This window comes from Brienomyrus brachyistius, chromosome 9 (assembly GCF_023856365.1).
Source record: "Brienomyrus brachyistius isolate T26 chromosome 9, BBRACH_0.4, whole genome shotgun sequence".
In the NCBI taxonomy this organism is placed as follows: domain Eukaryota; kingdom Metazoa; phylum Chordata; class Actinopteri; order Osteoglossiformes; family Mormyridae; genus Brienomyrus; species Brienomyrus brachyistius.
The window spans coordinates 15698991-15709200 of record NC_064541.1 but is presented as its reverse complement, the minus strand read 5'-3'; the positions used below and the strand labels follow the sequence as shown (position 1 = coordinate 15709200).

Genomic DNA, 10210 nt, shown 5'->3' with positions numbered 1-10210 from the left:
ATATAATCATATACAAAGGTCTGTACAGCTATATAAATATACATCTATACACACGCACACACATATTATATATATGTGGACACACATGTATATAACCAAATACCCAAATCTATCTACTACATAATAAACTGATGCAATCATCTCACGAGTCTCTTTACGATCTCAGCAAATAAAATAAATTCAATGAAGCATTTAGGCTGCGTTCTCATATTTTCTTCCATCTCAAAATATCTAAACTTCACTCACTCTCTAGAATGTGCTGCAATGCTGCGATATACAAGCACATTTCCATCTTGAGTAATCAAAGATATATACGCTCATATATTGCACCAAATATTTCCATATGGGACAGAATTGTGCCAAAATGACTTCTGAGCAGAACAGCCATTTTCACACAGAAGAGTTTGTACATTTATACTTTATAAAACGCTTTGGAGAAGCACAGAAATTGCAGCATGTAATATATTTTGTATAAGTAATATTAGCATATACAAAGGCAAAAAGAATCCTCAAACCAGACAGGCCTGTTCAAGGTTTTAATCAAAAAGAGGAATGACCCCGCCATGTGGCCAAATATAGAAAGTACAGCCCTTGTGAATTATGAATCTATGTCTGTGATATCTTATGCAGTATACTTGTTTGAATACTTTCTGATTGATCATAATATTGTCGTATTAAGTTCTGCATTGGAAACTCATACATTGGTACCACTGTAATTTTTATCCATGTTTACTGAAGAGCATTAGCACATGTTTGCATGAACTCAATATGCAAGTTAAATATGTGAGTTTAAAATTCATATCCCTTCTGTTACATTGGATACATCAACTGTTAATTACTGTATCCAAGGGAGCCATAAAGTGGGTGGGGTAGTTAGGATGATTGCAAGGGCCTCTGTTACTCAGGGGCCCTAAAAATTTTCAATCATAAGTGAATTATTCTGGGTTGGGCCCCCAATATGATATGCATTCATCCATCCATCCATCCATTTTCCAAACTGCTTATCCTACTGGGTCGCAGGGGGTCCGGAGCCTATCCCGGAAGCAATGGGCACGAGGCAGGGAACAACCCAGGATGGGGGGCCAGCCCATCGCAGGGCACACTCACACACCATTCACTCACACATGCACACCTACGGGCAATTTAGTAACTCCAATTAGCCTCAGCCTGTTTTTGGACTGTGGGGGGAAACCGGAGTACCCGGAGGAAACCCCACGACAACATGGGGAGAACATGCAAACTCCACACACATGTGACCCAGGCGGAGACTCGAACCCGGGTGATATGCATTCATTGGGTCCAAAATCTCTAGTGGTGCCCCTGACTACGTCGTATGCAATGTGTTTAGGGGCAGGGTTACATGGCTCATTCTGGAAGGTGGAATTTCGTCTAAACATGGCTGATTTGGTACACCTGTAGGAATGCACCAGTGAAGAGCCGCCATTATCAACATTGTTGTCAAGATTCAAGATCAAGACTGTCGCTTTCTTAGCAGTGTGCATTTTATTGGTATGATCCTGAGTGCAGTGTTTGGGGAGTGAATATCTCCAACATGGTCTTTCTGCGTGCAGTTTCCTTGACAACATTACAGCCTCTGTCAGAGACATTGCTTTACTAGAGAGGGAAGTGGAATGCATATAAAATTCACTATAAAACTATATAAAGTTCACCAAGCTGATTAATAATTTTACTTGCTGATGGCAAGAAGCATTTTTTTCCCAGCCACAGGTGTTGTATTCTTACCCATTACAATTTTTAATCAGATTTTCTACTGCTCATGCAATAACTTGAATAATTTGAATGCCCTATTTTTTGTCTCTGCCAAAAGGCAATTTGCTGAAGTCTGAATAAGGTATGATATTATATCACAAGTTTAGTTTGTATCATTTCTAATTATCTTTCATTTTGGTCATTGACAAACTGACATACAGGCATGGCTGTTAAAAGGTGCGTGATGTGGAAAGAGAGGTTTTTAGTGCTTAGTTTACCCTATTTACTGTTAATGTTTGGAGTATGAGTATAATGATGTTCTGTCGATGGGATTCTGCCGTTATGCCTGGCAGTCTAAGAAAGAGCAGGGAACACATTCCTCTGCTTTCAAACAGGCATTTTGATTTGTTCTTACCTGATTTATAGCAACCTTACTGGGGCTAATTAAAAACACACCATTTGCTGCCTAAAAGTTGCTAAACACAGATTCCAATCGTATTTAATGTAGAAATTATTAAAGATCTTCTAAGTGCATTCATGAAGCACATTTAAAAAGAGTTAATTGTCAGGCCTGGTTCCTAATTCTTTCAAAAGGCCGAGGTCAAATATCCATCTAAGAAGGTAGTCTTAAGACCGTAAATAAATACCTAATTATAGGCTTATTTTTGTCTCCCTTTTCTTTAAAAAAAATTACCAAACAGTAGCCTCCTGGGATGGGAGGTGGCCACCTTGGGTCTCAAAGGAGATTTAGGTAACTGGATTTATACAAGCTGATCGGTTCCACCTGCCCCTCGTTGTACACAATGCATATTGTGCGTTCTGCTTGTTCTGCCTCTAGTAACCTGAAACTGCAGGCTGATTCCTGTCCCAAGACCCTTAATCCCCACACGTACGTTTGATTTCCTGGTCGCCCCCAAAACACCAGTCCTGTGTTTCTTTTATTCTGTTGTTTTGGTTAACCCTGCTCCTGGATTTTATGCTGTGGGTCACGTCTCATATTGGCTCTATTCCCACCCCACCTTCATCAACCCCCCCCCCCCCCCCCCCGGAAAGGGATAACTTTGTAATAAGTCTGTTCCTTTTGCCCAAGTCCCCATGCTGGGGGGGATTTTGTTTGCTGTCCTTTCTCAGGAAATTGTTACGCAGGCCTGGCTCAATGGGGGGCCTGGCCCGCCCGATGACAAACCTGGCCAATCAAGGCTGGGAAAAAGACAAGCATCCACACGATTTTCAAAATATTGTTAAGAGGAAGAAAAAAAAACCAAAGATGGACTATGTGAACTCTTCCACCCAAACACCCCACAACAGCCTTTCCAAAGGACTCTATCATCCACCCTATACCAGACCTGCTCTTGCATTTCCCAGTTGCGTATTTATTTTTAGTTAAACTCATATGGGACCGTAGCTGAAAGTCACTGCTGCAAGTTTGAGACTAAATTTCATTGGCTGGCAAGTTGGTGTCCCCTCAGAAGATGGCTACCTAGGCGGCTGCCTATGTTGCCTACAGGATTGACTGGTCCTGGTTATAATATGCTTTTACAATTCCAGTCTGGTCTGTGTCTCATTCACAGCATAAAATCTGCTTTACTAGAGGATAATCTGCTGCCTTGTAACTCATGGTGCATATATTAATTCTGTTAGTACTTTAGATGCTACCAACCATTCCCTAGTGTTATCTGGATAGCCTCCAAGATCTGCTGTACTCCATTACTTGCGCCACAGAGTGGACCGGCGTGGTCTAGCACTACTTCCGGGATGTTACGTCAACTCTCGCGAGATTCGACGCAGTACTATTTATACCATTCATTCCACCCATATTGTATCTTTTCTTGACCACCATTTCGTTTCAAGGAAGGTAGGGCATGATAAGTTGTCGAAATTACTATTCAAAAGCTTTTATGCGTTAAATTAAGTCGCATTAGTCAGGAAGTGTTTGTTCGGGGAAGTGTCTAAGGACACAAATATTAGGGGATAGACACGTAACTTGAACGCAGATCAGTTTAAGGTTTTGGCTGCCTGGTAATTTGCTGATTGAGCACGCGACTTCTGCGTTTTTCTGCAGCATAGAAAACGGTAAGTAGACTAACGCCAGGCAACTGATTGCCTAATCAGCTAGTTTTTGTTGGTACAATGGTGTTTTCCTGGTATTTTAATGTAAACTTCGTGGTCAGTGTTGTATTAAAATGCTAATGACACCTCCGTTTGGAAATGGATATGAATTTGTTCATTGTTAACTGAGAAGCCAATTTGCCTACCGACATCTATTGCACAGCTACCCACTGTGGGGCATAATTTAAAAAATCTTTTTTTTTTTAATTGTACGGTTTTCATAAGATGTAGCCCCTCTTTTGGCAGTGTTGTTTGTAACTATAGAATATTCTTCATTAAGTCAACTTGCTTCGTTTGATTAATTTGCAATTAAGTTTATTAATTTTAGCCTACGTTGGTCCATTACTGAATTTTTGTACTGCCTAATTCTTGTACTTGTCTAACATTATGTAAACACTTACAGTACTGTGCTAACCTTAGTCACCATAGTTACTGTGCATCAAGGTCTTACCCTCCGTGACTGACTGTCTGTCCTAGGAGCGTGCCAGGACACACAAGACAAAATGAGTGCCTCCTCTTCTCAGAATGTTGTACTGAGAAGCACCACCAAGCTGTCCCTGAATGAGCGGTGAGGCCCAGTGACAACGCTGTTATACATAGATGGCAAGATCAAGTGCTGGCATATGGGGGGGGGAGAGGGTGAGAGAAGATTGGGAAAAAGTCGGCAAAAACAGGTTGGGAACAGTTTTGTAGATGGAGGGGGAGATGAGTAATATGGGGAGGGGGGTGTGTTACCAGGTGCGGTGGCTCTTCAGAAATGTTTTTTTGATAAATCTGGCCATCTTGGGCTCCCTGCCCCCCACTCCAAATGGCATCAAGTCCTGTCAGAAGGCCGGAATGAGCTGCAGCGCTGCCTCTTAGTGCGGGGGGGCTGAGCAAGTCCATACACAATCTCCCCTCCCAGCTCCCTCGGAACCCATTCCCCCCACCCACCTATCTTCCTTCCTGTATCCGCGTCACCTGCAAGCAGATGCCCAGTCCTGACCTAGACGTGCCCTTCCCCGTCACATGACAGCGGGTCGCACCCTTTCCCCTTGGCACAGCTGCGGTCTGGGCTGTAAGAGGCTGGGCAGTTGGATATATTTGAAGCCCGGGGCCACCTCCCCCCTAATTGTTTTTGGAGGACCTGCCTAGTGGTGTGAGGGGGACAGGTGGCCTGTAAGTGGCGCTCACTTGCTCCCCTCACCCTCATCGTTCTGTGTCTTTCACACCATCCATCTGCTCCTTTGCCACGTATCCTCTTGCTTCTCGTTTTTTATCCATCTTCTGCTTTGCCATTTATCTACTTTTATCTACTTCTTTTTCTTGTCACAAAAATCATCAGTTGTATATTGGGGGAGGATTGACGACTGCGGGGCATGACTTGGTGTTTCCTTGCCGCTGGATGCCCGGGGGTGTGTGGTGTGTTTGGACGACTCGCCATGAAAGCCCCCACCCCTGCTCCCTGTCCTCCTCCCCCTCTCCCTCCCGTCTCTGTGTCCGAAGCTTCACTAACATGCTGAGCAACAAGCAGCCCACGGCGGTCAGCATCAGAGCCGGCGTGCAGCAACAACACACCGCCAGCACCCGAAACCGCCGGCTGGCCCAGCAGATGGAGAACAGGCCCTCGGTCCAGGCGGCCCTGCAGCACAAACAGGTGGGGGCAGAGATGCCGGCTCTCCTGTGGTTCGATTCAAGGGATTTATGCGTCACGTGCAAGGTATGCAGTCATTCTGTATCCGGCAGTGAAATGCTAGGCGGTCAACTCCACCATAATAAAAGTACTCGAAGTCAATAAGACGGAAAGGTAACAATGAAATGAGTATAATACGTATAGATCAGAGTTATACTGGAAAATGGTCTAGAGATGTGCGACACTACAAATAAGTCAGCACGAAAGTGCGAGTTGCGTAAATAAGGAGCAAATGTTAAATTGTTACCATCTGTTAAGTATTCAGCGACCAGCTGAAGACCTTCTGAGCCCCTCCTTTCTCACTCGGCAGAAGTGCCTGCCAGACGTTAGCCGGACAGAGTAGTAGTTATTTGGGTGGGTTTTGTCCCCGCTAATTTCGGCGGTTCTGCTCCTTATCGTCTGAGGTAAATCTCCTGACCGGAGGGCAGATCAGCCTGTATGGGTCGGCGAGCGTGGGGCTCTTTGTTTCACCACTTTGAGAGACGCTGTCCCAGGGTATTTGGTGTTGAGTCTGGTTCTCGTCAGACGTGTCCAAATTGAGTCAATATTTAGAGTCTCTGTGTTCAATCTCCATTTATCTCCATGCAGCTGGAGGGTGTGGCGTTTATTTGATATCAGGTTGATCAAATGACCGGTCTGGGGTGCAGATATAACTGAAGGACCTGGCATGAGCTTTGAGACGTTGATCCTCTCTTTGTGCTCCTCAGAGCCTTAAGCAGCGACTGGGGAAGAGCAACATCCATGCCCGGCTGGGGAAGCCCGTGGGGGCGCTGAGGGGCATCCAGGGCGGGCGTGGTTTTGCGCTGGCAGGACTGCGAGGGATGATCCGTGGAGGACTACGAGGCCGTGGGCCCCGTGGGGCCCGTGGGACAGGCTTTGGGGGCACCCTGTCCCTAAGAGGTGAGTGTGGGACCTGCAGCTTTGCTTCGCGATGCTGGCTTCCCTACGTGTGCCAGGCTGAGGGATCGATGTCTTTGTTTTCCCCGTTACAAAATGGTGTGATTAGCGGTACTTTAATGCATGGACTTCTGGGCCTCCACCAATACAGGGCCTCAGCTGCTGTTACTTGACAGCCTTTATATGATATGGTATGATATATGATATGATATGATATGATATGAGAACCCTTTATTGCTGTTGCAATACACCATGTCACTAGTCACAAGTACCAGTGAAAAAACTGGCCATCAACCCGACCATACATATACACAAACATCACGGTAGGGGGAGACAGGTGGGGAGACAGGGGCAAACAGAGAGAAGAAAAGAAACAGAATAACATGAGGAGAGAGGAGGAGAATAAAAAAAAGCCCCCAGACTGTACTCCAGGGGGGAGGACATTGTAGGAACCGAAAAAAACACCTCAGCAACATAAGCACATGGTCACTACGCCTTACAACATAAAATGACACAAATTGCAACAGGTGAGGGAAAAGGGGTGGTGGGGGTAGCTCTACTGTCGCCTGTCCCCCTCCCCTGAGCAGGGAGAGGCCTCTCACACCTAACATGGTTAATGTGCCTCTGGGTGAGTTTCTCAAGATCTTCAAGGTTCCTTTATTTGTCACTTGTACCAGCACAACAAGGCAAGGCAAGTTTATTTCTGGAGCACGTTATCAAACACAATGGTCATTCAATGCGCTTTACGGAAACAATGTTAAAATGTCAAAATCGAAAAGGAAAAAAAGAAATTGAAAATCAGGCACAGTAAAATATTGAAATTTTAAAACAATGTAGTGAAACGTACACCTGTACATAAATATTTAAGATAAGGAAGGTATACCTGTACATATGTTTAAGTAACAGTATACCTTACTATGCAGTGTGCATGTATTTAAATAGAATGAAACCACCAGCGGTTATGCTGCATGATAACTAAACAAGAATGTAAGAAAAAAATGAAGGTCTACGCCAGGAGTCTCAAGCCATATTTCCATTGAAAGCTAATTCAGCAAGGAAGATAATCGGGGCGCTGCATGTTTGACGTATTAACACTCTGGGGTCTAGGGGTAGGGAACACATTTTCACTGACTGGGGCATGATCACACATTTCTTCAAATATCATAATTTATTTGCCATGAATTAAGTTTATTTCTTATGTATTTGTTTTGGCATTCCACTCCTCTTTAATGTATATTGTAAATATGTCGAATTTAAGTTTGTCATTTGATATCAACCTGATTTACAAAACTTTAATACTTCTGACAATGCACGTTTTGAAAAGACAGATTACAGATTTAATCAGCATTTTTTCCATGGTTCTACATACAGATTTCAGCAAGATATAAACTGAAATTGTACATTTTAATGTAAAGCATGTATAACTTGTGATTGCTTTTGACTTTTTTCAGCTACCAGTAACGTTGCCTTGTGCTGAACATTTATTTGGGTTTGTCCAGTGCTTTAGGAATCTCAATGGAAAGAGATTATCTCTCTCTCACACTCACACACACTTCTTCCTTGCAGGAGCAGGCCAAATACGTGGCTGGGGCACTGCAACGCGCCTGGGACTGCGTCGCGGGCTGAGGCAGCGTGGGAGCGTGTTCAGTCGCGGTGGGGCCTTTAGGGGCCGAGGAGCTTATGGTAGCCTAGGAGAAAAAGGTGAAGATGTTTTAGGTCTCTGTCGTTTCAGACAAACAGTGAGAGCTCCTCGCTGTATAAGATTGATATACGAAGTGGATCGACAGTTTTTGGAGATGCTGTCTAACCTACATGTAGTTGATTTTGACGAGGCTTGAGAAGTAGAAGCATCTCAACAATCGCAGAGTGGAATATAATAATAGTAATGGAAACCATTTTGTTTTCTGGTCGCCACGTCTGACCCTTCCATTTCTCCCCCTGCAGGCCGTGGTGGTGTGACTGTGAGGGGTCGTGGTGGGTTTGGAGGCAGGGGTCGGGGTCGGGGACGGGGAAGGGGGGCCAGCCGCCCCGCGGTCACCCGAGAGCAACTGGACAACCAGCTGGATGCCTACATGTCAAAGACCAAAGGGCACCTGGATGCCGAACTGGATGCCTACATGGCTCAGGCTGACCCTGAGGGGATGGAGTAGATGGAGGCGTCGCTAAACGAAGATCCCCTGCGTGGCCGACACAGGAACTGTGTGTGAGTGCGTGCGTGCGTGTGTGTGCGTGTGTAGTCAAGCTGGTGCATAGCCTGACTTGACCCAGACTGGCACCTGCTTGGTTTCTGCCGCCTGATCTGACACCAAATGGCCTGCGGCAGCAACTAACTGAATCTGAATGGGGACCTTGTGGAGGAGCATGCTGCTACAGGAAGCGGCCATTCTGAATTAGCTAGATGAGCTTCCTGGTCAAAGGGGGGTGCTATGGCCTGCAAACTGGCCAGGCTGTTGATCTCTCTCTCTCTAATTTATTTTTATTTTTTCTAATTCAAAACATTATGCTGTTAAGGGATGTTTTTACAGAATGGGAGAAACATCAAGTACAAGCACCTCTGATGTTTCTATGCCGGAATTACTGACTATAGTTAAACGAAAATATGTTTCTTCTAAAGAGAGGTCTAGAAGGATCTAGTCTTGCTTTTAAATGTATAAAACCTTTGGCTTACAGAATTGGATCTTTTTAGATCCGAGTCCTGGTACTTGTTTGTTTTTTTCTTCTATGCTGGCTTTTTTAGTTCACTCGGTATCCTTTTAATATTTATGATTTTTTTAAAAGCTTTTTGAGATTTTGTTTTGTATCTAAGAAGGTAGTGCTTGCCCACTCATACATGTGCAAACTGCTGGTGAAGAAAACCATAAACCATGTCTGCAAACCTGACGAATACCAAACGATAAATTGATGCTAATGCTAAGGTGCTGGAATCATTTTGGAAGCTTTATTGGCACTCTTGAAACAATCCTGTACTGTTCAAGTTAACGGGTCATTTTCTATATGATGCTGCATCAGTAATTTGTTTTATTGACCTGATGTAGTATTTCTCAAATCCAGACTACAGACAGTAAATATTCTACCAGAATGCAAGATGGAGGGGAAATGCGATTGACTTCTGTTTTTGTATTTTGCAGAAAATGTATTTCATTTTGTATTGAATTGTTTGTTCTGCTTGGTTTCAATAAAAGTCAAGTATTTCAAATGGTTGCATTCATTTCATCAAAATTGCTCCATTGATAATCCATATTGTCATACATTTGGACAATAATTGCAAAGTTTGTGTCTCTTGGGTTTGAGTGACTTGCAGACTATTACAATTCCATTTTCTTCCACTCACACTGAGCCTGATTTGTAAATGAAGCCAAATTCCATTCCCACCACTGGGCATTAATGGGGAAGCTGTGTTTTTTGTGTCACACGTCCACAATGGGGGATTCGCTACTGGCGGTGCATGTGCGGATTGACCGAAGTCTCCTGTCGGAGGGCAGAAAAGAGAAATGTGGCAGTGCAGGATGGCTGGAGTCCATGATGAGCCGAGTAGACGTCCTGGATTGTCGGGGAGTGGTGTGCCGATGATCTTGCGAGCCGTCTCCACCACTCTGTAGTCCTTTCTTGTTTTCAGCGGAGCAGCTGCCGTACCAAGATACAGCTTGTGAGGATGGACTCCACAGCACGTCTGTAGAAGCTGATGAGCACTGTGGTGGACATCCGGGACCTTCTCAAGACGCCTGAGGAAGTAACGTTGTCGGCGAGCTGTTGGTGACCAAACAAGCTCTGGCAGTGGTGCCTCACCTTCCCTTCTCCTGCATCCCCCTTTCTCTTTACCTC

General features: G+C 44.6%; 1 protein-coding gene across 1 annotated transcript; it reads left to right on the top strand.

Moving 5' to 3' along the window:
- The first annotated feature begins 3508 nt into the window (after window positions 1–3508).
- Window positions 3509–9584, top strand: LOC125749330 (chromatin target of PRMT1 protein-like). Its single transcript, XM_049026475.1, has 6 exons — window positions 3509–3783; window positions 4297–4387; window positions 5305–5455; window positions 6199–6391; window positions 7955–8089; window positions 8333–9584. The coding sequence occupies exons 2-6, from the start codon at window positions 4323–4325 to the stop codon at window positions 8536–8538; spliced, it is 750 nt and encodes a 249-aa protein (XP_048882432.1). The 5' UTR covers window positions 3509–3783; window positions 4297–4322; the 3' UTR covers window positions 8539–9584.
- The last annotated feature ends 626 nt before the right edge of the window (window positions 9585–10210 follow it).

Coding starts and splice junctions, on each gene's coding strand:
- LOC125749330 (XM_049026475.1), top strand. CDS start 4,323: ATGAGTGCCTCCTCTTCTCAGAATGTTGTACTGAGAAGCACCACCAAG. Junction 6,392..7,954: donor GGGCACCCTGTCCCTAAGAG/GTGAGTGTGGGA, acceptor TCTTCCTTGCAG/GAGCAGGCCAAATACGTGGC. Junction 8,090..8,332: donor TGGTAGCCTAGGAGAAAAAG/GTGAAGATGTTT, acceptor CTCCCCCTGCAG/GCCGTGGTGGTGTGACTGTG.